General features: G+C 38.9%; 1 protein-coding gene across 3 annotated transcripts in view; it reads left to right on the top strand.

Annotated features, from left to right (window-relative positions):
* The first annotated feature begins 18 nt into the window (after nucleotides 1-18).
* Nucleotides 19-26,091, top strand: part of erbin (erbb2 interacting protein) — a 49,248-nt gene continuing 23,175 nt past the window's right edge. Inside the window, exons 1-3 of one of the 3 annotated variants that reach the window (XM_080869640.1) lie at nucleotides 19-797; nucleotides 24,269-24,463; nucleotides 24,660-24,777. In XM_080869640.1, the coding sequence (XP_080725766.1) occupies nucleotides 24,278-24,463; nucleotides 24,660-24,777 (304 nt within the window). In that variant the 5' untranslated portion in view covers nucleotides 19-797; nucleotides 24,269-24,277. The remainder of the gene's footprint in view (nucleotides 798-24,268; nucleotides 24,464-24,659; nucleotides 24,778-26,091) is intronic. The other 2 variants (XM_080869639.1, XM_080869641.1) reach the window with 2 other exon arrangements.

Raw genomic sequence — 26,091 nt, 5'->3', positions numbered from 1 at the left:
CGGTCTGGTTTGTATACGTGTTTGCAGTCTGTGTGAATATCCTGTAGCCTATTTGAAAGGGAAAACAGTGTCAATAAGTCAATGCACAGAGGAAGATAAGCGGAATCACTAGTAGTGTCTGGGTGAGATAGTGAAAGCGTCGTCCACGGGGCTCGGTGAGGCTGGAAAGGCGACTACTGGTGGACAGCTTTCTCCATGTACCCGCGGAGGTCACAGAGAAGAAACTCGCCACTTCGTGCTGTTCCCCACAGCCTCAATGTAGCTTCGTTCCAGTCTGTAGAGCTGCGCCTATTGTAAATGAGCAAAGACCTGGAAATTATGAGCGAAAACATCTGGGTGCGGCACACTTTAGAGGAAAAGGTTTCGCTGTGCCGGAGGTGGTTCGCAGTTTTGCCTTTTGTATTTCCTTGCTGAATGTAGTGGACATTTTGGATTTTTTTTAATGTTGTGTCATTAATTTGCATCAGTTAAGGACCATTTTTGCTCTTGTCTTCGTCGTCGGTCAGTCTGGCAGTGCCACAAGGCAATATTTTTATGTCTCAAAACAACTGAGAGGGACAACGTTAAACTTGAGGGCGGCTCGCTGAGGAGAATGTACGCACTGGGCCAGCTTCGAGTTGCTCTCTAAGTAAGGCAATATTAGCTAGCTGCTAACACTAGCCAGACCCAATTGAACTGCCGTGAAGCAAACCAGTGAAACCAGCTAATGCCCACTTCTCAAGGTGTTTGTTGGGTAGTATCAGCCTGCACATAAGCTGGATATCATTAAATGAGACGCTGACCCGACAGTAACTCAGGTAAGTGTCTTTGTTTGCGCAAGTTACTGCTTCTCTGCGGGGCCCCACACAGCATGCTAACGCTAGCTCTAGCGTTGTATCGCTGAGGTCCCATTCTCAGGTTGTCCCACTTGAAGTCTCGCATTAATGCGGTTGATTTTAAATGTGGAACTATACGATAATGTATTGTCTCAGTGCTTGCAGTTTAGTAATGGCTGTGAGAGCATTGTTGGTTTAAAACAACAGGTTTTGGACTGTATTAACAGACTTGAGCAGCTGTGTTTTCGGAAGGTTTCGCATCATATGCTTTTGCCCCTTTGCGATGTAGCTCGCTTGGCACTAATTTATTCGCTTTAGAAAGCGGTGTAGTACATTTCAAGCTGTCAGTCTATAAGTGTTGATACTATTCATAAAACCAGCCATTAATAACTGCACCGCAATAGCAACACTCGCATCTTTTGTTGCGCCTACACCGTATAGGACGGATTAGCGCGCCATACTTATCAACATATTGGCGTTTTCATTTTCTCGCCGCTTCATTAATCAGATTAGTGTCCTCACTTAACTCCACTGTAATTTAATCCCGTCAAGATCCGGGATAAATTCAGGACTACTCTGAGGAATTTCAGCAGGTCTGTCCTAGCCTGTCGACTTGCTGTTAGTGTTCGTCATTCACCGCTCTGGGAAATGGTGTCAGGAGATGCAATCAGGTTGAGTCTCAGGGCACCATGAAGGCAACGCTCAGGTAGACAAGCAATAAGACCGGGATCGAGTGTCGTTAGTAAAATGCCCTAGATTAAATCCGCAACTTCTCACTGGAACGTAATTGACTATAAAGTACAGTTTAGAGGTGAATCGGAGATATTTATGCATCTGTGTAGATTATCTTAGATTTCACAACATAACTTTACAAACTTACTGAACCAGGTGGAGTGTTGTCAGAGATAATATTTAGTAGTAAGTTGAGATACTAACTATGGATGTCATGATAACAGATTTTTACTTAATGAAAAGTATTATTTAAACTCAAAATTCACGTGCGTGGAGGTGTCAAAGGCTACTGCAACCATAACTGTGCGAATACATACACAATTGCGGTACAATTACACGTTCATTTTCAATACTATACGTCCATTTCGGGCACAGTGTTTTGCAATTGAATTTTTCAATCTCACAGGTGGTGTCAGTGGCTGGCACATGAATGTCTTCCAGGGTGATTTAAAACTGAACCGTTGAATTAGGTATTTAGAGCTGTCAGTCAAGCAAACAGAAACCTTATCAGATCGGTCTTTAAAGGCTCTCCCAGCTGTAATAAAATGTAAACAAAGACTAGGCTCCATCTTCCCCTGCTTGTCAATGCTATGGGCCCTTTATCTACCAGCTGATATTCAGCTGTTTGGAGAAGATTATTCAGGTATTGGTAATGAAACTGACTCAAAGTATATATAGTGTAAGCAGAGAATTGCCAGAATTTTGGATGTTTTCCCAAAGGTGTTTGTGTACACTAATTTTGTATTCTTGTAGATACAGTTCCACTCATTGGGAGAAGCTGTGTATTGAGTATTTTGTATATCACTAACAGAAGTGTGTATAGTATTCTTACAGTACACTGGTTTCATGGAGGTATTGAAGGCCTGTCATGGCATTTTGGTTATCAAGTTCCTCATGTGATCATTTACAACAGACCTTATCTAGAACTGAAGATAAGGTTCACTGTAACAAAGGCTCTTTCCTTTACTGTTCTTTTCTCGCACTGGTGTCAAAGAAGTGTTGTTCCACTTGCCTGAAAGTTTGTTGTGTCAGTCGGAGACAAGACGCTGCCAAAAGCAGTAAAACTGTGTTTCTTATCTTATGGGTATATCATGTTAAAAGCTTTTCTTAAACAATGAGTGATCCTGCTAAACTCACAGTCAGCGGTATATCTACTGATGGAAAAGTGGGTGTACAGGCTTATCTATTTTTGTTTACATCTGGTGTTGGCTGTTAAACAAGTACGTAACATGGTGCTTTTCATTGTCACTGGATCTTAACGGGTGTCTTTTCTGATGACGCTTTATACCACGTAGGAAACCTTTTTTTTTTTTTTCTTCTTCCCCCTCCTTAATCTTCTGCTTCTGTGACCATACAAGTGCTTGTTTCCTCATCAGTGTGTCTAGCCTTGATCTGACTCGTATCCTTATTTCTACCTTTGTTGTTAGTAGGTAACATGTAGTGTGCTAGTCCAAAGAGCACATGTTCGGTGACTAACTGCGCATGTGATGTTGTTGACGAGTTGGTGGCTGACCAACGACTGAGACACCCTGTGAGAAGTGTTTACCACGTTAGGAAATTAGCTGATCCTTGCTGTGACAGACTTTCCTGTGTGAATGTGGTAGAATTTATGTTGTGTCTCTAATAAATTGCTCCTGGCAGGTGACTGAGTCATCATGTTAGAAATGTAGAGTACTGTTGGTAGAGTTGAGGGGAAATAACTTTCCTTAATCTAAACTGTGTTTGTAGTGGTTACCCGAGAAGTGTTTTCACATTCCTCATCATTCATTTACATGCAGACTATATTGATTGATTCAGTGCTCTTGTACTTGTCCCATGTCTTCAGGCGTTTTGTGAAATAACAGAATGCAGGGAATACTTTGTCAGCATGTACAAGGATTTCTCCAGTGTATTAAAAGTCCACTTGACCATTTTTAGACATAGAAAAGTTAGTAAAGAACTTGTCTAAAATTTGACTTAATGTTTTACCTGTTCAGCTCATAAACAGGCCCGACAATTTGTAAAAGAGGTTAAATATGAAGTGCTCGCCTTGTGGTATAGAGACATCTTACCTTGAATGCGGAAATTAGAAATGAGTGTTTGTCTCTCTCCGCCTCGCACTTCTGTCCTCCTGTGAGTAAAACTACACACACTCTTAGCAGCCTGTAGGTTTTGTGGTGGAAACCCTAATGTGGGAATCAGTGGCATCATTGCAGAGATGTGTTGAAAACAGTGTTAGAAACCAGTTAAGTTTTGGGATTGTAATATTAGATCAATATGTATATATTTTTAAACTAGTTGATGCAATTTATGTAGAAGTTGTTGTTAGGTTGGATGAAAAAGCTGAAGGAAAAAACGGGTAATGCTTACAACCTAAAATGACGAAAAAAGTAAATGTTAGACTTTAATTGTGATACTTTGGCAATTTAAGCTTGCTGATTTAAAAACGAAGACAAGGACACTGACAGATGGATAAATTAGTATAAATTGGTGGTTTCAGATCCACCAATCACATGATGAAATTCAAATGACTAATGACCCATCAGTTGTCAATTGTTTCCACCTGTGTCAGCTAAGCAGCAGTTGAAGTTGCTATGCTGATGGGCTTCTGTGTGACTAACTGTAACCAGCTGTGAAAATTTCTCTAATATGGGCTGTGTACACCACTTGCAAAATTGCTAATACACTCCAAAGCATAACTGTTATTGATCTAGACTAAAACTCATAGCACCCCAAGAAGTTGCTATACAGATGTGTTTTTTTTTTCTTTGTGTGTGTGTGTCTATGTATGTGTGTGTTCCTGGTGTTTAAACATGTAGTCACTTGAGCAGGATGGAGGTAGTTTCTGTGTCTTCTTCAGAAATCCTTGAGAAAGTTCTAATTGATCTCTGTGGGGTAGTTACATGGCTCTTCTCTCACTAAAATGCATACAAATGAAAAAAGTGTAAGCCTGCTGGCTTTAGAAAATAAGTTGTTGAAAGAAGACAAAGTTCCTAGTCGTGGATGATAAGATGATAATTGTAAAGTCAGGTCAGAGAGAAAGTTTTTTGATTTTTCTGCTTCACACTCTCTTGCTTGAAACATTTTGCTTATAAAAATTAAGTAATTTATTTATTTATTTTTTCATTTCAGTTAATGTTTCAGAAATGGTAACAGTGCAGAAGAGTTGATAGCACACATTAGGGCTGTGCGATATGACCAAAATCTCATATCCCGATATAAGAATTCTATCGTCCAGATAACGATATAAATCACAAAAGTGTAACATTTTCTGTAAATTTTGTGAATCTCGGGCAGCTCGTTTTGCGGGACGTGTTTCCAGCTGCGCGTCATGTAGCTGGTGTCGAGTGTTTTAACTGATGCATGAAACTATACATTTTTAGACAGAAGTTGTAAAGGCCGCCGTTTTCTTTGAGTATTTATTACACAGCGCGCTGCGGGGAAAAGCCTGTTCTAACGTTTGAGTCTAAGGTTTATTTTTTAGCACCTGGCGGCTCTTTTTTTTAATTCTCATCCGTAAATAATCTGCTCTTTCACGTGATTCAGTTTATTTTGAAAAGTCTCAACAGGATCTTGAGCTTTATTGTGAAAGGTTTATGTGGAACATAAACAAGCGGACACGCGATGGTTTTACCATCGTTGTTGCTAACCACAACGCATGAAAACAGGCGCTTGTCCGTCTGTAGTGTGGTTATATTAAATATAAGAGAAAGAGAGAACTTTAAGAAATTAATATAGCCACTACAGTGACCATCAAAACGATGAAAAAATATTGCCGTAAACAGTTTATTTTGCGACATCACGAAACAAACGATAGCGTAAAATGAAACAATAGACGTTTTTATATCGTCATTCGATATATATCGTTATATCGAACAGCCCTAGTACACATCACGAGCTGGTTGTCTTGGTGTATTAAAAAAATGTTTTCATGGTAAGTGGTGCGAGGCTAGTTGTGTTCCATCCTTTTAAGAACTTTTATGTTTTTGTAACATAGCGGGGCCTTTACTTTGCAGCAATCCCAATAAGGCCAGTTAAAACATGATGATCACAACATAGTAGTGATGAACTTAATTCCAGTAATTTGTTGAAATTGTTGTTGGTATCAACCGCTGTTTTGTTTTGCTATTGCATTATCCAGAGGCACCTTCACTGTTATGGCTTATAGAAGTGTTTTCACTTCCATGTGGAAGCTGAAGTTAAAGCTATAGGAGTCCTACAGCCAGAGTGTTAAATGTCATCTGTGTGTTTATTTTGCTTTAGACGTGACTGACAGGGAGACGAACCGCTTTCTATTTTTCATGTGGGTCACATATGTATGTGTTTTGTTTTGGTTTAGATTTTTTGTTTTATGACCATCAGCCTTTGGGCCTTTGCAGTTTTCCAGGATAACTGTGAATCCCTGAAAAGACCAGTGTTTTGTTGTGGTTTTTTATTCTGCCAAGAAATGCAAGAAAAGCACGCGAAAGCTTGTACCAAAGTGGGACAAAAATGGTTGATTTGATTGAAAGCACGGACCACATGTTTGAGGTTAGAAGTGCAGTCACGTAACAATGCAAGATCATGGGATTCGTGCTACCGTATGTGAGCCAGTTGTGGTTAAACTGTTATCATACTTGTGCAGAATTAGAGGATGACAGTGAAAGAGACTATAGCTGCAGATGTTTCTTTTTCAAACATGGTAGAGGATGATTTTTATGGGGATGTGCATGTCTGTGCTGATGATTGCATGGGATTAATTGGAGGGAGTGTTATCTGTGACATGCTCTTCATACAGTAACTGAAGCAGCTAATTTGATGTGGAACAGGCTATATTAAGACTAGGGATGTCCCAAGCTGATATTTATAATTTATGCCAGCTTTTCAGTCCAACTGACCTAGGTCTAGCTGTATTAAAAAAAACACATGCGCTTCTCTTCAAAATTAACTCTAGAGTGATATAGAATTGGCTAATTTGTTATGATTGCTGTTGAAGATGCATCAAAGCATTTAAGAAAGAAAGTTTTTTTTTTCCCCTTTGGGCACCTTATTTTGACATCCTAAAGAAGGATTTTGGGACAGTGGCAACATAGCATATATAGTCTACATTTATGGATTTCTTTTTTTTCTCTCCCCTTGGTCTGATGCCCAGGGGTTGTTAAAAGCTGGCTTAATAAAATGGGAAGTAATGCAATGCCTCTAGACATCAATATTTAATGAATAGCCTATAAAGTAGAATGTAGGCTTCTCATAGAGTGGATGGATGGTCCATAACAAGTTCAGTGAGTCTGTGTATTGACTTGTTATGTGTGAAAAGTGTAAATTTGCATACCATTTGGCATGCTGGTGTGTTGGCTTTAAATACATCTGTGTATTCAGCTTCTCCCCCAGTGATTTCTCTGCTTCTCTGACCCAGTTAGCACAGCGTATTTCTGCCTCATTCAGTCTTTGTGTTAATCGGCACAGGTATGTTTAGTGAAATGCATCTTTAGCCATTGGTACCTAACCATTAAATGCTCCAAGTTGCCCTAAAAATATATGGGGGGGAAATGGCATCAGACTTCTTAGTGGTGTGAAAATGTGACATTCTTTGTAGAGGAACTTGTGTAATGGAAACATTTTGAAAGGGGTTTGTTTATCAAATGGAAAAGAGGAAAGAAAGAGGTTCTTAGAAGTAAGTCCTGCCATGCATGGTCTGTTGTAATAATAGCTACAAATAAGCTTGGTATTATTGCCATAAGCTGCCTTTATAATGTACAGTATAACTGATGTGCAGTAGGCAGAGCAACGCATTGTTTTCAGAATGTCTGCATATGATAAGATCCTTTGCGTTTGGTTGAGGAAGCTGTACGGCTAGTGTCATGCATTAAATATATCTTCCACACAAGACGCTGAAATATTAATGCACTAGAAAAGTATGATATAAGGATTAACGATTGGTCGATTTCAAGGCACACAAAAGTATTAGACACTATTAAAAATGGTTAATATATACAATTATTTGTGGATAGGAAAGTCAAATGTTGTGTACCCTTTCAAAATAAACTCACTGAGAGTTTTTGTGTGGCTTGATAACCCGATTAGGCTCTTTCCAGCTTGGCACATTCATATTCATGAATGAGTAATGCTGCAATGCATGAAGACAGGAAAAAGAAAGAAATTATACACTTATAGGTTCTCGTGAGTTTTTCTCCAGTAATCCTTACTTGGGGGTAGAATGTGTTTCTTTTGCACACCTCTTTCTCAGCTAATCACGTTGGTTTTGTAACTTTAATTAGGGACTTCTCCCAAGTGACCAATTTAGACTTCTCCAAATTATTCACTGTATGTTGCCAAATAGCTTCCACATATAATCCAAAGTTTTCTCAACATTGAATCGGGATACACTGCAGCTCATTGGGTATACAGCTCATGCAGCTCAAATGACTTAATGTTATCGCTTCTTTTTCCCTAATTAATATTCAGAGTAGTGCATATATTATCACTTATGTTTTTTGTGCCACAGCTGGGTATTAAAGATAAACTAATGTGCACTGTCAGTATTGTAAATAGAATACAGTTTGTCTTGTTTATTAATCATGTAATGGAATGGTAATGATAATACAATAATGACTCACCTGCTTACAAATACTACAGAATTATTGTTTTTGATCCATTTATATCTATATTAACTGCACACATCTGTATTTTAATAATGTACAGTTAACAAATTCTGATATGATGACCTAACTGCTCGGTCTCAGATGAGATATCAATAATGTGAAACTCAGTTTTATTTGTTTGCACAGGCAACGTTTGGAAACGAGAGAAACTGAGTGTATGGGTTCCAGTCACCTCACTGTTTTGTTATTTAAGAACACAGCAGAGGCTGACTTTGATCACTGACCCTAATATACTATAGTCTGCCTACAATGTCATATGTCCAGCTACAATTTTAGTTGTTCTTTTTGCCAGTTAAGCACACACTAATTAACCAGCAGTGCATCCTCAAATCCTTGTGTTCGGTCACAGTGTCATATTTGACAGCAGACTGAGGACCTGCTAAATTTGATTTTGGGTTAGTTCTCCTTAGGCTGATAACAAATTAGACCAGCAGTCAGATCTAATGATATTATTTCCACAGTAAACAAAACAAAAAAGTGTCTCTGTAAATGGGCTCTGGCTGTGTGATTGACTTCCCATGGAACTGCCCTCTGTAAGTCTAATGGGGAAGTGAGACAGTTTGTGAGACAGTAAACTTTTTATTGTACTACTGGATACTGTTATAGTGTTTCCTGTAATATCTTGACAAAGCTTTACAGAACATAAATATATAAATGATTTTTCTGAGGAACAGTTTGAGGGTCCACTATTATTTGCAGTATTTTATTTGAATTGAAAAATGTAGGTTAGAGCAGGAAGAGATTAGTGTGAGAAAGTCAAAGCCACCCATTGCTAATCGTTTGCCAAATGTACTCTCGTGATGTATCTCATATTTATTAATCAAACTTAATCGTATGCTCAATAGGACTTCAGGAACTTCAGCATAAAGTTTTAGATCTCAATATATGAACTGATACATTTAAGTATTTCCTCATTTGCAGGTGATTTCCTAAACCCACAGTGGCACCAATGGCAATGTTGCTTTCTGAATGAAAAGTAAAGGGGGATGGAAAAATGCCCAGACACGCCCCCTCGATCCCCCACCCCCCACCCCAGCCAACACCCCCAATTTGAAACTGATGCTTCCTTTGCTTTATTGAAATGTGTGACAGTGGGAACTTTTTTGTTTAGCAGGCTTCAGTATCTCTTATAGATGTAATGAGGATAAAGGCACCCAAAGGGGAAGTGGAGCAGAAACTAATGAGTGTCAGTGCAGTCCAATGTGTTTGCAGCTGATTGGGAGATGCTATGAATAAGTCAAAATCCCCCTCCTTTTCCTCCCTCTTTCCTGCTCTATAGCTCTGTTGTGCTCAATGAAGATAGCGGCGGGATGATCCGATCTTTCTAGCTGGCTCAGTTTGTCTCAGATCAGCTGGCAAGGCTAATACTTTTCCAGCCATGCATATACAACAGTGTTGTGTTCTGACCTGAGAAGCAAGATCATGTTACATTTGTTTTTATTGTTAGTCATACAGGTTTTCCCTAGTTAAAGAAGAGTATTTTCAATGAATCTTACAGTGTGTTATTACCTTAACATGAAAACAGTTGCATCGTTCTTTTATTAAGACTTTAAGATTATTGTGACAAAACATTGTGCAAATGGTTTTTTAAATATTATTTTATCATCTGATCTAAAATTGAGTTGTGTGTTGCTGTCTCTCATGAGTCCCAAGGCAGGAAGAACCTCTTCAATATGTCCTTAAAATGTTACAAAAACATTTGCTGAGGAAGCTGCTTACCCCCCCCCCCCCCCCCCACCACCACAAATGAATATGATGAACATCACTTCCACTGCTGCTAAGGCAACCCCTACCAAGCATGGTTCAACATAATGACTGAAAATAAGAGGTTTTGTTAACCTGAATTTGGTTACTTAACATGCACCATGATGCCCCTTTTAACAAGCCTGGCTGTTTCCAATAAACCTTTAAAAAGTGTTAGACAAATAATAAACACAGCAGTGGTACTTATATAAGAAGTCGTCTGGTGTGCACACATTGTGATGCTAAATAGATGATTGCCTCAACGTGTTAAAGGGTACCTTACTGCCTCATAAGGACGTAACAGTTTTGAATTCCAATGCCTATAAATCTAAGAAGCTTCTCGTATCTACTGCTATTGGCTAAAAAGTTATTGCAAGATTGTTTCACAGTTATTCTGATGGTTAAATCACAAAAGGAACAGTTCACTGTCGGACCATTTATTTACTTTTTTCAGTCTTTTATTTATCGTGAAAGTCATTGCATGTTATATAGTAGTTTGTAGTGTTTTCACCTGCTTTATGTCAGCGTGGTGGCATCCCTGTCCATTGTTATAGGCAAAGTTCTGACAATGTCAGAAATCTCTGTAGGATAGGAGACGTGATACACCTGCCAGACTAGCTCTGTGTGCATTTAGCATTCCCAACTCAAACAGGTCAGAAAATATACCAATCTTAGGTTATTAAACAGACACATTTAAGCTAAGATGCTTATATATTACCTTGCAGCAAAACATCTGTTTTGTTTTGTTTTTTATAGTCAAGTGTATGGCAAGTGTTTAAAAAAATAAATAAATAATAGCTGCAATTATCATCATGTACCTAATGTTCTGTTAATTTGGTGGCAAATTGACTTTGAAATGGTCCCACTGTGATGTCATGGGTACAGGTTTCACTTACTCTGTGCTGAGAGTAAATCCCACCAGCAAACATTGTAAAGATGCCTTTACAGTGATTGTTAACAAACAACTGTCTTTTTTTTTTTTTTTTTCCATGAAATTCATCCAGTTTCACAGGCTTGACGAAGGTCTGACTTTGACCAACAGTAGAGCTTCTTCTATGTTTTAAATACAATAAATTGAATTTGTATTTTTTTTTTTTTTAGGTGCTCCATAAACGATTATTCAGTTTGTCTCAAGGACACTATGAATGTACAAGTCTTGCGACCTGAATAGTGATGACAGGTGACACTTCGTAGCTGGTTTCTGTATGAGAACAGGTTTGACGTTCAGGGCTTTGTCTGAAGTGCAACATTTACTTGTTTGAGTGCTTGGTTTTTCCCACTCTGTTTGCATGCAGGGCTTTTCTTGAATGTGCATTTGATACCTGTAACCTAAACCGAGGTCAGCAAACAAGTGTCTAATTTCCGTGGTCATTTTCTATCCATGATAAGTACATCAAATCAAATTCAAATTTTATTTGTCACGTATACAGTCATACACAGTACGATATGCAGTGAAATGCTTAGACAACTGCTCGTGACCTAAAGAGGGGAAGAAAAAAAAAAAAAAGGAAAAGGCTATGAATAAGATAGGAAATAAATATGACAAATTAAAAAGGGTAAATTTAACTAGGAAGGAATAAAATATAAATTAAGGTTAAAAATGAAATAACTGTACAACACAAATTAGAATGAAGGGTAAATTTAACTGGGAAAGAATAAGATAAAATATATAAATTAAAGTTGAAAATAAAATAACTGTACAACAAAATACACAATACACAGTATAGAACTATATAAGAATGTATGAAGAAATATAAATAAATAAATATATACACAATAATAGCAGCTGTACAAGTATTAACTGGAAATGAAGAATATAGTGACCAGTGTTGTGCAATCCACATTATGTCTTGTGCAGTGCAAATATGCTTAAAGTGATTTAAGTGATGAAGTGAAAACAATGTCCAGTGTGTGTGTAAGAACTATATATGTTGGTCAGTACTGTGTGGTGGTGTGATTGAGAGACCGTATCGCCTGCGGGAAGAAGCTCCTCCTCAGTCTCTCTGTGTTGGTCTTCAGGGAGCGGAATCGCTTTCCTGACCTCAACAGAGAGAACAGTCTGTTGTTGGGATGGCTGAGGTCCTTCACCATCTTCCTGGCCTTGGTCCAGCACCGCCTGCTGTAGATTGAGTGCAGGTCAGGGAGCTCGGAGCGGATGGTGCGCTCAGCTGACCGCACAACCCTCTGTAGAGCTCGTCTATCCAGCATGGTGCTGTTCCCGAACCAGGTTAAGATGTTTCCCGTCAGGATGCTCTCTATGGTGCAGGAGTAAAAGTTCCTGAGCACCTTGGAGGGCAGTTGGAAGTCTCTCAAGCGTCTGAGGTGCTAGAGACGCTGACGGGCCTTTTTCACCATGATGTTGATGTGACAGGACCATGATAGGTCCTGTGTGATGTGAACTCCGAGGTATTTGAAGCTGTCCACTCTCTCCACTGGGCACTCGTTGATGACAGGGGTCTGGTAGTTCCTCTCCTGCTTAGTGCTGAAGTCCACTATCAGCTCCTTTGTCTTACTGACGTTTAGAAGGAGGTTGTTCCTCTGGCACCAGTTCTCCAGATTCCTAATCTCCTTCAGGTAGGCCGTCTCGTTGTTATCAGAGATCAGGCCCGCCACGACGGTGTCGTCAGCAAACTTGATGATGGTGGTGGAGCTGGTAGTGGCCACACAGTCATATGTGTACAGAGAGTACAGCAGGGGGCTCAGAACACACCCCTGGGGGGCTCCAGTGCCGAGAGTGGTGGAGGCTGAGACATGTCCGCCCATCCTTACTGCCTGTGGTCTGCCAGTTAGGAAGTTGGAGATCCACTGACACATAGATGAGCTGAGTCCCAGATGCTCCAGCTTGATGGTGAGTGTGGAGGGAATTATGGTATTAAATGCAGAGCTGTAGTCTATGAAGAGCATTTTAACATAATTCCCCCTTCTAGTGTCCAAGTGAGTGAGTGATGTGTGGAGGAGATGAGAGATGGCATCGTCTGTGGAACGATTTGGACGGTAAGCGAACTGTAGTGGGTCCAGTGTGTCTGGTAGTGAAGAAATGATGAAGTCTCTGACCAGGCGTTCAAAGCACTTCATCACTACTGAGGTGAGGGCTACAGGGCGATAGTCATTGAGAGAAGCAGGGTGGGGTTTCTTCGGGACAGGAACAATGATGGACTCTTTGAAGCATGTGGGGATCACCGACTGAGATAAAGAGATGTTGAATATCTCAGTGAACACAGGAGCTAGCTGGTATGCGCAGTCTCTTAGGATACGACCTGGGATGCTGTCTGGTCCTGCTGCTTTCCTGGTGTTCACTCTCTTGAAGGCTCTCCTTACTTCATGCTCGGAGATGACGAGAACGTTTCCGGTGCTGGCAGTATCTTCCTGTCTGTAGCCGTTAGCGCCGCTAGCACTAGCATTGTTGGAGTCCTTAGCTGCAGCCTCGAAGCGAGCATTTACAAGGGACAGAAGGCTATTGATGTAGAGCTGCATAATGATGATGGAGCTACTGTTTAAGCAGCCTTTCAGCACTGTGATAAATGCATGGTATGTCAAAGTTTGCTGAGGACTGAAACTATTGTTCAGTAACGAATTAGAAACGGCTGCTTACTGCTTTTAAAGGCACATCTACTAAGTTCTTTCACTGTGTATGATAACACCTTAAGGAGTATAACATATTTTGAAGAAATTATATAGGCATTGATTGACAACTTTTAACATTATATAATTTTTTTATAATCTATATTTTGATGTACAGCTTCTTTGGCATTATCTTTTCACTTACAAATGTGTTTATTTGAAATATGATGTGAACAAAGTAGAAGTACCATTCTTCTGTGAATTCAACTTGTTTGGCAAAATTCACTTAAATTTGAGTTTCTTATAGAAAGAACAGCTGTAAATGGTGAACTACAGTTGCATTTGTCCTTCAGCAAATATCTTGTAGAGCATCTGCTTAGTTGTGCTGTTTTCTTTGAGGCCACTTTTAGACCATCAAATTTGTCTGCAGGATCCTGTACAGTACTGGATTTGCAAGATAAATCAACTAGATGCAAAACGCCAGGCTTCTGCTTGACAGTGTGTTTCAACAGCTTGGTCTGTTGTGGTTTTTATATTGTAGGTAGAAATGTTTGAAAAGGAAGTCTACAGCTAGTCTGTTCTAGTAACTTTGATATTCTGTATTTTGCAATCTCACCTTTATACATGATCTCATAGTTGTTTGTTTTTTTTCAAGGGGGAAATGAGCTATTTTCTTTTTCTTCTGTACAAGATAAACTGATAACAGTGCTTTGCACAAGGTTAAGCTGAGCTAATGAGAGTAGGGGAAGCATGTATGTTTCATTTTAGTCTATCCTCAGTTTCATAGTTTACTGGGTTTCTGTTTTTTGGGGGGGGGGGGGTTTTGTTTTTTTGGGGGGGGTTTTGTTTTTAATGGCATTTAATGATCAGACTTTTTGACTTTTAAAAAGACAAAGGGGAATGTTATCCACTTCCATGCTTTGCAGAAGGAAAATGCGGCAGTTGTCTACATGAATACATGGCTCTGACCTGAATGTGTCTGACCTGGTTATTGAGACTTGGCAGACTGTATCACCCTCCCCTTTTTTCCCCTCCCTCTCACATGGCTAAATACAAACAAAGAAGTGACTATAGTGGATACTTACCTTGCCTTAGCCATGTATCTGTATTTACTGTGGAAGTACCATTTTTCACTAAGTTGTTTTAAAAAAAAATGCCATAGATGTTCTCAGTTACTGTGATTGTTATCACTGCATTAAAGAATAATAATTCACTAATTCACAGCTGCCTAGTATATGAGCAGATAGCCCTCCTGCTTTTCATGAGTTGAGCACAAGCCAATGTTGGTCCCATAGCACTTGAACTCCTTGTTCAGTCAACATGCTAACTCTAAGCATCTGCCTGTACCTCATTGTAAACCAGATAAGCTAGTGTAGAGAAAAAGGTAGCCGTATGTATTCAGAGTGTCATGTGAGATTTATCTTTGAGTACAATAGATAGTTGGCATAAAAAGCCCAATACGTTGGGCCAGAGCGCCGTGTGTCTCCTGCTGTTGATGTCTGTTCTTGTGTGTCACATGCTGTTCTACAGAAAAATGGTACTTAAGCCAATCCAATATACATAAAAGAAATTCCAATTTTTAAAATGTACATTTGACTTGCGTTAAGTGTATTTTGCATGAAGAAAAAGACGAACATGCATAGGTTTGTTTTTTTTGTTGTTGTTGTCAAGAGAGTTTGTATCAGTATTTCCTCTGTGCAAAGGATCTCAAAGGTTCATATTTAGCTGGATATCATATTTAATTAAATACTTACCGGCAGACAGGATGTTGGAGCAGGCAGCTATTTATAACCATAAGGATTATCTTCACATGCAAATGCATTGATCTTTGTAAGAGTTTTCACATGCTGTGCACAGGAAAGAATTACCTCTGTTGTCCAGTTTGGATTGTATTACATTTATGCAGCCATCTAGGCAAAACCTTTAAGCAGGTCAGCGGTGGACGTTTTTATCTTGCAGCTCTTTGCTAATCTCATTCTGGTCTTAAAATTGAGTAGTTTTTGCTGATTTGTGACACAGCCACATCATAAATGATCCTGTAATTGTTTTTAACAGAGTTATAGGCTCCAGTAGAGCAAACATTAAAAGGAGAGATGATCTAGAAAGTGCTTCTTCTCATTCTGGTTTCTTTGCTTGGGGTTAGACCTCTCAGACATTATGTGTATTGTAGAAATGGGGTATCAAGTAATAAGTGGGGATACAAAAATAATATGTTAAAAAAATAACAATTACAAGCAATTAGATGGAATGTCATGCAGGTGATGCTTAAGAATAAGCTGTATTTAACTATTTTTTTTTTACTTTATTACATTTGTGTACTAGTATACAGATGTGACTCAGAAATAGTCTTTGTTCTCATTTTAACAGTAACAGTTAGCTGCAGTTAAAACACTTTGTAGTTTTAGTTTACTTATTGTATTAGACAAGTCTGCTGTAGAACTTTTGCAAATGGCGCTCACTAGGAAATCTTGCACTCCGTGGGCTGGTATTGCGTATACGGTGAAATAGAAACCTGACGTCAATTAACGACTGTGGTGAACCCATCTCACAGGATACCCACGTTGTTGCACATCTCAGCAGAAATGTTGTCAGTCTTTATGTTGCCAGGAAGTGGCTTCCAAAGACACAACAAGGTAGTTCTTAAAAGGTTGTGGCTTTTGTTCTGATTTTGCAACTTGCATAATTAACTCAAGAATTGTTAGATTGTAATGTAACATGTCCATATTTTGAACTTGTTAAAATAATACAGCTACAACAACATGAAGAAACAAACGAAAATACACATTTAAAAAGAAAAAAAAGACTTGTGATGTTAGCTACTCAATTACTATTGCTTATCATTCAGATGCTCTATCCGGGGTTGTTGTTGATTTGCTGATACATGGCCACATCATGTTTCATCTTGTACTCGGTCAGAGCAGAATTACAGTCCTCTGTAGAGGACACTTTTAAAGGAGAGATGGTGTAAAAGAGTGTCCATTTTCTCATTTGTTGTCTTTTAATCTCCTTAAAGATCTCAGCTTATATATGAAAACACATTTTCAAATTCCGGTCATACCGTCTCCTTTCATTCATTTATTTATAACTCTTGTGTTCTTCATGTGCCCACACCTAACTGATGCCACGCCTTCCAGTTCTTTCAGTTGCACAGTTAAGCCATATCTTAAGACTGTATGACATCACCTGATGAGTGTCCCAGAAAAAATGGGAGGGTAAACAACAAAGTTGTCTGGCAAAAACACCATGCACACAACTTCAAGAAGTCTGGGATTTGCTGTATTTATTTGATCACTTTTACACTCCGTTGGCAACAAATTGTATTACTTTCTACACAACGGCTTCATACTAAACTACACTGAATATCTTCTCAGGGGCAATAAGATTTTAGGACTTGTCATTGTTTAATTCTAAAACATCTTCATACATTTTGTGTATTGTTATAAATTTTTAAAGACTTGGAAGCGCAATAATCATGATGATGATATGTCAAACAACCTGCTAATGCAGTGAAACCATACCTGGGCCTAAAAACACACAATCAAACACTTTTTTTAGTCATGGATTGGCCTCCCAAGAGCCCAAACATCAACTGTATTAAAGCAACGTGGGATAATCTGAACAGAACAAAACCCAGCTCACATCTGAGAGAAGCTTTGGACACTGGAGGACTATTCCTGAAGACTACTAAAGAAATGACAGGAAAGAGTTAAACAAAGGTGGTCATACCAAACAACATTGTTAGAATTGTTTTCGCCTTAGATATTGTATTCTAATGTATGAAAGCACATTTCAAAAAGTCACTGCACCGTTTTCAATTTTCCAAGCAAAATATAATGAAATGAGGGAGGAATTGAGACACACTACTTGACATTCTAACATTTAAAGTGAAAAAAAGCAAATTGTAGGACAGATTGTTAGTAGCTTACACAGAAGGCAAGTTTCTGAACATGCTTCTCCCCTGTGTAAGGCAGAGAAGACACCATCTTTGGACGCGAGTTACCTTTTCCCTGATTGTCATCATTCTTCTGGAGATCCCGCCATCTCTTTAGTTCTCAGTGTCTGAATAAATGAGTTGAAAATAAGACTACCTCAAGTACATCTCCATTTGTATATTTAAAGTATTTTTTTGCGTGCGTGTATGTGTCATTTAAAAAAATAAAATAAATAAACTTAAATCGACACACGGGGCACTAAATGAGGATGAAACTTGAAGGGATTTGCCATCCCAGAATGACACCCATTAAAATCAACTTAAATGCTTTCTGAGTAAATATCCTAGTGGACTTAGCTGGGGTGGAGGCATATAGCTGTGTAACATAGCATGTGGGAGGATTGCATATTTAAACAGTGTGTTGTTAGTCAATAGTGCAAATTGTTGGGATGGTTGAAGCAAATAATGGCCTGAGTTTGTGCAGATTTTTGTCCACTGCAGTCATTACATATATTTAAATTCTTTAGTTTTCTTGAGCAGTTTTGTGTCGTTTACTATAAGCACGTTGTTTAACAGCTGATTCACAGCTAAGTGTTCCCATTGAGTGTTTTCCTTCTAGAGCTTCAGCATGTTTAGCAGTGATAATGGACTGTTACATTTCCAAAGCCTTCCAGTATTCTAATTTTGAGGAGTTTTTGTTGGGCGCATGCAAGTGTTGAGATTGATATGCTTCTCGTTAGTATGAGTGTATTCTGTCAGAGCCAATCTGTTTAGAGGAGAAAATTGGGAAGATGTTGTAAAAGCTCTTTGTTGGAGATCAGGTTGCACTGCCTCATTTCACCAGAAATTCAAAGAAAACAATCACGGTTTTGTTTTCAGTTGTCACGCAAGACCACTGAGACCTAAGATCGCTGGTGAGAACCAAAAGCAAAGAGGGAGCAAAACTGGAAGTTCAGGTTCCACTTAGCTGCTACAGATACTGACAACAGGCTTACCTTTCTACCTGTCTCAGCTGTATTTCTAGTCTGTTGTTGTTTTGTGATTTGGGGGAAAAAAAGTACACTTTTTCTTGGATTAAGAATATGTGGGGTAGAAAAACTTGACTGTGTGTCTTAGTCAGCAGCTTGATTTTTGTTGTCTTAACTCATAGGTGTCAAACTCTGGCCCGCGGGCCAAATTTGGCCCGCAGCCTAATTACATTTGGCCCGCGAAGCCATACCAAATTACTATTAGAGCTGGCCTACTGGTATTATACAGCTAATATATATATTGTTTAGTATTAAGCTTTGCTTGTTCCATATTCAGTTTTTCAGCAAAACTTGTTTGAGTCCATAAGAAAAGATTCATTCTTATATCTAGAGGAAGATTTTTTTTCAATAAATATTAACGTTAGCCTGCGACTTTGTTCCAGTTTTGAATTTTGGCCCACTGTGTATTTGAGTTTGACACCCCTATCTTAACTCAACATCTATCTGCATTATTGACAAGCAACACTTCTCCTGTTGTGCCTGCTGGATTTAAATGTAATGTTGTTAATGAGGTGGCCTGAGGAAAGGAAATCTCGGGGGATTTTATTGTGGTGTTTCTTCAGTAAAGAACACAGTTTTACCGTACCAACTTTAATCTCAGCTGTACTTCATAATATAAGTTCATTGTAATTTCAAATTTACAGCTAACAGAGGTTTGGGGTTTACAGAATTAAAATTGAAAGGAGTCTTGCTAGATCTTAGATCAAGTTTCACCGTATTTTGCAAAAATTGTGAACTAAAAATTTTTCTTTGATGGTGTTGTAAATATCAATATTAGTGATCATCTTGTTTATGTGTCTATATTTATACAAGCATGAGATCATGACTACAAATCCGAGTAGTCTGCATTTAGTCTACAGATGTAGAAATGTTTTAAGTGTGGTTTGAATACTGAAGTTGAATTTCACCACAATTTGTCTCATGCTAGTATGTGCTTGTTCATGTTGAAATATACAAGGATTGTAGTTCTTTTAAAGGTTGTGCAACTTGACATTTGGGAAAATAAGCATTGTGTAAATCTCGCAACTTGCGTTCTGCACTTTGTTTTTCCACTGACAAATCGAATGGTAAAGAATAAGATTCAGTTTTAAAAGGAGTTAAAGTGGCATTTTAGAAACACATCTATAAATGACTAGCACTCCTCCCCAAATTAAGGAAGTTACTTTTTCCCTTTCCTTTTCCATCACAGTGAGAAGCAGTTCAAATGTATCCCATGGGGTCTGCGGGTCATTATGTGCCTCTTTTCCTCGCTGCTGTATTGTTTCTGTCGTCATAATCTCTAATGTAAAATTTCAGCTGTGGCTCAGAAATCATGTAACAGTTCCCTGCAATCTGGATCAAAAGCTCCTTTCATAAGGCAAGAGCTACCCCATACTAATCACATTCTGCCATATCAACCAGACATGTACTATAAATAACACAAGCCGTTTGCTGCCGTCAAACACTATACTTGCACTTCAATTTAACCCACGATACTTACAAATGCACACGAAGGTGCATCAACAATACCTTCTGTGTCTATTTTGAGAGTTGATGTGCTTACAATTAATTTGATTTCCTATTGTTGTTTAATTTCTCTAGAAACTCAAACAATGACTAAGGGCTTTAAAAGCTCAAAAAGCATTGCTTCACTTAAATGAAAAGAAAGAAAAACCTTTTTGGAAAAATATAAAATGATGAGAATTGGTCCGAGTGAAAGTTGAAAGTTAGTACGTGAATTATAAATCATAAATGCTTTATTTTCTAATTATGTTTTCAATAGAATATCTAAGTGCAGGTGCACAACCTCCGTTTCAGCTGCCATTGTGTTTGTGTTCCTGTAGGCGTGGCAGGAGTGGAGCTTCCGTGATTGGCCCTAGGTTGTTTTCCATAGACGCGTACTGAGTGAGGCTTTCTGAGTAACAAAGTAGTGAAGATGACTCATTGAGTCTTGAGCATCAGCATCTTTGGTTATGATAATGATTTCAAAATGTCCATCATCAAATCATTTTTCTTAGAAAACTTGTGAGAGTGTTCTTGTTGTTTCTGTGTGAAAAGAATGAAGATTTCATCCCATACTGTGTACTAGCTGAGCTGTGAAGCCTCTGTTTCCCAATCTTAGAGTGTGATGTACTTGTCAGCCTATTTCTCTTTTTATTCCTGTTAAAGCTAGTTACGTATTTCTGTGAGAACCGTATTTCCGTACATACAGTTGGGTGACGTTCAGCTTTCTGGCAGTGTTTTGCAGAATAGACTTTATGTCACAACAGGAACAGTCTGAATTTCAGAATAAACTCATCAGATGTTTTGCAGTTTCATTTTCAACACTACAGTGTTAATATTGAAATGAAGTTAAGGATTACATTAATGCTCACGATCCTTAAGCAACGATTCAAAGACAGCTTTTGGGCTGACTGGCACATAATGTAGCTGTGCCTCAAAGTTTGAAGTGAGCTGCTCAGTTTGTAAAATGGGTAGAGATGCTAATTTGACAGAGGACAAGAAATGAACAGAGCATGCCATGGAGGTGAGAAAAGTTAGTCACCAAAACAAAGACAGACGGAGCACAAGTTACTACAGTGTGGGTACTATATTTGAGCTTAACTGCTGGTTACCTCAGAGAGTATAAATCTTTTCTGCGGAAAGCATTTGATGGGCAATTACCCCAATTATTTTCAATTGGGACTTATTAGTCACTAAAGCAAACTACTGCTACTACTGGATAAACTAGAAGTTGGCCATTGAATACTTGTTGGCCACAGTGGAAGACCTTGGTGACCTTTTACAGAATTCACACAGATATTTCTGGCATGAAATGGATGGTAAAAACTGAAAATGTGCCATTTTCACAGTTTCATTGTACAGTTCTCTTGCATAGACCTCTTTCTGTACAGCCGTTTCTGTATTTTATTAGTGAGACGCGTTCCACATACGCAGTTAATAAGTGAGTTCAGCTGTGTGTTTTGTGAATGACTTTTTATGTCTGAGAGCTGCTTCTACAATTCACTGTAGTATCTATAGCAACACCACTGACCCGGGAGGCACTTAAGTTGCAGGGAAAGGGTTGTGACAGGGAAGTGTTTTTTTTTTTTTTTTTTGGCTCTGAGTGGGAGAACTAAGTGGGATTCTGTGACTGGCTTGCCCTCTAGATTGTTTCATTTACTGTTACACAGAAAGTGTGCCTGCAAAGTCACATGCTGACTATTCACACACACCCACACAGTTTGAAAATCTATGAATAAATATAGCTAGTGTTGTTTTTTTTTTTTTACTTTTTAACCTTTTCCGTCCCATCAGCCTAAGCACTTACTAGCACGATGGTTCAAGTAAATACTTTGCCGAAATAAGTAGGCTAAGAAAGAAAATGTCAGTCAGTCAAGAGCTTAACATGTCTGGAAATCTCCGTTGCATGTCTTGAATTTTCTTAGTTAAGTCAAAAGCTCCTGATCGACTGAAGTTGGGTGAGTGTGGTCAGTCATCTGTCCCGTAACATGTAGGTCAGTGGATAAACCGATCTGTTGTAGACAGTACGGTTCTCATTAGTGTGCTGCTTTCCAGATTACTCTTTGGGCCAGCCAGCCCTGCAGTGCAGCATATCTTGTCCATTTCTGTTCGTCTTCACATCGAAGCAGCGCACCACCTTGAATAATAGTGTTATTAAAAAAAACTGTTTTTACGTGGCAGTACAGCTCTTCGGCTCTGATGACTAACACTCAGGATCCATTAAAAAAAAAAAAGGTTTTGTTTAAGATACAAAACAAAGTTTTTCAGGTATGTTGTCATAAATTCAAATACTGTAAATACCGGTATTAAGTAAAAAGTCTCACTGATTGCCTGACCTTTTTGTTTGTTTTTTGCATACCTTACATTAACTCATAATTACTACACCTTCTCTGTTAATTCATGCTGCATTCCCTCCTCCCTCTCTGACCACTCTTAATAGCATGCATCATACATGTGTTTATTTCTTCTTGCTTGGGTTGAATGGAGGCAGGCCCTCTGTCGTCTCCTCTGCTGATGGCCCAGATTACTCTAAGTACTTATACATGAGCTGGCCTCTTCCATAGAGAAGATTGTGTGGGAGGCTGACAGCCTTTTACATGTGCATACTTCATGTGAGTGTGGGTGAGTGCATACATGCAGCCATTATTAATGAGTGGGAAATGGAAGAATAGCTGACTGGTTCTGCATTTGGGACAATTGTGGACTGAATTGTCACAAAAGCTGTGGCAAACAAGTAGATCATACTGCCGTCTCTACTACTTTGCACTCTCTAGAAAAAGAGGTCTGTGTTTTACTTTTTATTGGCCCAATATCACCCCTAAAATAAGTATGCTGTTGCTGTTTGTAGCAAAGTCTAACGGAAATACTTGCTCTCACCCACATAAAGCATGCAACGAAAATTTAAAGTCTACCACACTTCGGCGGCTCTGTCAGCCAGACAAGATACAGAGCGGATGAAGTATTCTGAGATGATTTTCTATGACAATACTCAGATTAAGATTAAGGGGGAGGGAAAGTCGCAGTCTCTGCATGGTCCAAACAAAGCCCCTGTTGACCAAAGTCACATTCAATAGTGTGTACTGCACTTTGATGAAAAATTGTGTAGATTTGATCTATAGAAAACATGCATTTAATTTCCAGCAGTGCTTAACAACACCCCTCCTATCCACCTTTTAATCTGTTCATCCACATTGAGAGCAGAAAAGATTTTCTGTCTTATCGATATCAGTTTATTTTGGTGTAGAGAGCTTTGCATGAAACCAGTCAAGGACAAGGATTTCCAAAATAATGGCTGACTCATGGCTTACTTTTTGAATTTATATCCTCCACTTCATTGAACAGCATCACATTTGGCATATTTATGGAAAGTTAGATGTGAAAATTGGCTTTTCCCAAATGGTAAACAGAAAGAGTCCGTCTTTTCCAGGATATTTACTGAAGACCTAAAATAAAAGTTATTTTTGTTCAGTAAAAATCTGTGTGACTGGCAGTGATTATGTGCAGTGTATGCAAATTTGAGGAAAAAACTGGCAGCCCATTCCCTTGGAAGAAATAATAGTATTGAGTGTGCATGATGCAGCTTGCCAACTGCTTTGAGAGGTCCGTCTGCAAAAGTGCCTGGAGAGCCGTTACACACCAGACAGTGTACTGTGCTTTGGGACAGATTTTGGGCTGCATTATTATTTTTAAGTGTAATTCTCTAGTAACAAGTATTTCCATTTAAATTCCAGTGTTTGTTTGCCTTGTCCATTGTGACAGTTTTACCCTCCTCCTCAGATGTGGAGATGAGATTTACAGACTAGCAAGAGACAGCCTCCTACAGCTTTCCGGGGAGGTTAAATTTATCCGATATCGCAGACTAAAGTAAGACGACCAAAAGTAAACATAGCCGGCAGCCCCGTGGCTATTGAAAGAAACAGAATTGTAAATCAAATGGGTACTACTTCCTCCTACTTCTGTGCTTTATTAGAAACTGTGAGAAACAATAATGACTAATAGTCATATTGGATTTAAATGTGAGAGCAAAGGTTGACAAATGTTGAATTTTCCCTTTTATGATGATCTGAGTGATTTGTGGAAGTCGCACCAGAAGCTAAACATGACCGTTGTTTCACATCCATTTTTCTAATCTAGTTAAGTCTTGATTGTTACTCTACAGGCTGATGCTGCTTTTTTGTTGTCATACTTATTCAAATTAAATGTGCGATTTTAATCATTTCCATTTCATTAAAGTTGATCAAATGTCAACATCCTTGTGTTACACAGGAAGTGAAATGTGAAAGTAGCACTAGTCACCAGTCTGCCTCCTTATCGTCCTAGTCTCCTTCTTCATATCTCTCCATTTTCCCTCCATAGTGCCTCAGGATGTCCAAGCGGAGCCTGTTTGTTCGTCTGGTACCATGCCGCTGCTTGCGGGGCGAGGAGGAGATCGTAACATCGCTGGACTACTCCCACTGCAGCCTGGAGACTGTTCCTAAGGAGATCTTTAACTTCGAGAAGACCCTGCAAGAACTCTACCTCGATGCCAACCAGATCGAGGAGCTGCCTAAAGTAAGGCATGCATTGTGATGTATAGAAACCTTCAGTGTTTGTACATCTTTGTTGCTAGGAGTCTTTGAGGGATACAGTTGAGCTTTATTAAAAGTCGGGACATTTGTACATTTCTCATGAGACTGTATAGGTGAACCACATGTTAAACCACATGGTGTTTATAATTTCTTTTTTCCCCCCCTCCTCATTCTACAAGCAACTGTTTAACTGCCAGTTACTCAACCGACTGAGCATGCCAGATAACGACCTGGCAGTGTTGCCAGCAGCGATCGCAAACCTCATCAATCTCAGGGAGCTTGATGTCAGCAAAAACAGTAAGCAGGATGATTCCTTTGTAGAACCTTTTTGCTTTAAAGCCTGAAAACTTTCCTTTGAAATTTCAAACGTCGAAACTGTCTTTTTTGTTGTCATGACGGCAAGAAAATATATGAACGCATTAATACCTTGTTTAGATTTGCTTTTTCAAAGATGAGACAAGGCGAAATGCCACAGCATGTTTAATTTGCTGTGTTTACGTCACAACATGACTCAAAAAACCGATCAATAGAGCAAGTGGACAAGCCCAGACCTGCAAGCAGCTAGAAACTCTCTCTTAAGTGAAATGGAAAAAACTGAAAGGGCGATATAAAGCTTCTTTGAGCTGGTTCTCTCACACACACACTGTAACAAAATATCTACAGGGTGAATTGTCAACTGTTTTGTAGAGTCGGAAGCAGCGGCATTTGTCAAAGTTTAACATTTACTGCTTTGATATTAAACATTTGCACTGTTGAACATGACAGGGCTTTGTACTTGAAGCCCTTTAAATGTTGCCTGTTTGATGAAAGCTTTCCACAGACACACTTGGTGCTCTTCTAGGGTGACATTTAGAACAAAAAACAGGTGCAGAACAAAGTGTGTGAGGCTGCACACCGAATCAGTCAGATGACTCTGCTGTTTAAATAATTTCTGCCTTTTTAAAAAAACAACAACAAAATGTATATTCAGTTTTTATATCAAATACATCTGCAATAAATTGACACAGTTTTAGCCTCTGTATCACAATCATTATTTGTAAAGTAGACTTTTGTAAATTGAAAGAAAACCAGTACCATGCAGTAGAAAAATTAAAAAGTATGATATTAAACAAGGACAAATGAACAACAACAAAATAACTCTGACAGTTTTTAAAAAACATAATGGATGACTTCCAGTTTTAATTCAAAGAATGTAACAAAAATATTGCATTAATTGTCCATTCACTTTCTACATTTATCCATTGAAGCGGGGCTGGAGCCTATCCCAGCTGTTATAGGGTGAGAGGTGGGGAAGGACAGATTGACAACCCTGGACAGGTTGTCAAGCTGTCAGCCAATTAACAGAGAGACAGATGGCCACCCACACTCATGTGTGTGTGAGCTCCATGGTGGTGTTAGCACTATTGCCTCACAATAAGAAGGTCCTGAGTTCTAAACCAGTCTGTGTGGAGTTTACATGTCCATGTCTCCCTGTCTCCTCTGGGTACCAGCTTCCTCCCACAGTCCAAAGACATGAATGGATTTGGGTTAATTAGTGTTTCAAAACTGACCACAAGGCGTGATTTAGACTTCTGTGGGGAATCCTGCAGTGGCTACAATGTAACCTAGTAA

This window comes from Rhamphochromis sp. 'chilingali', assembly GCF_963969265.1.
Source record: "Rhamphochromis sp. 'chilingali' genome assembly, chromosome: 2".
NCBI lineage: Eukaryota > Metazoa > Chordata > Actinopteri > Cichliformes > Cichlidae > Rhamphochromis > Rhamphochromis sp. 'chilingali'.
The sequence above is the reverse complement of the archived record's forward strand: the minus strand, read 5'-3'. Positions and strand labels throughout refer to the sequence as shown.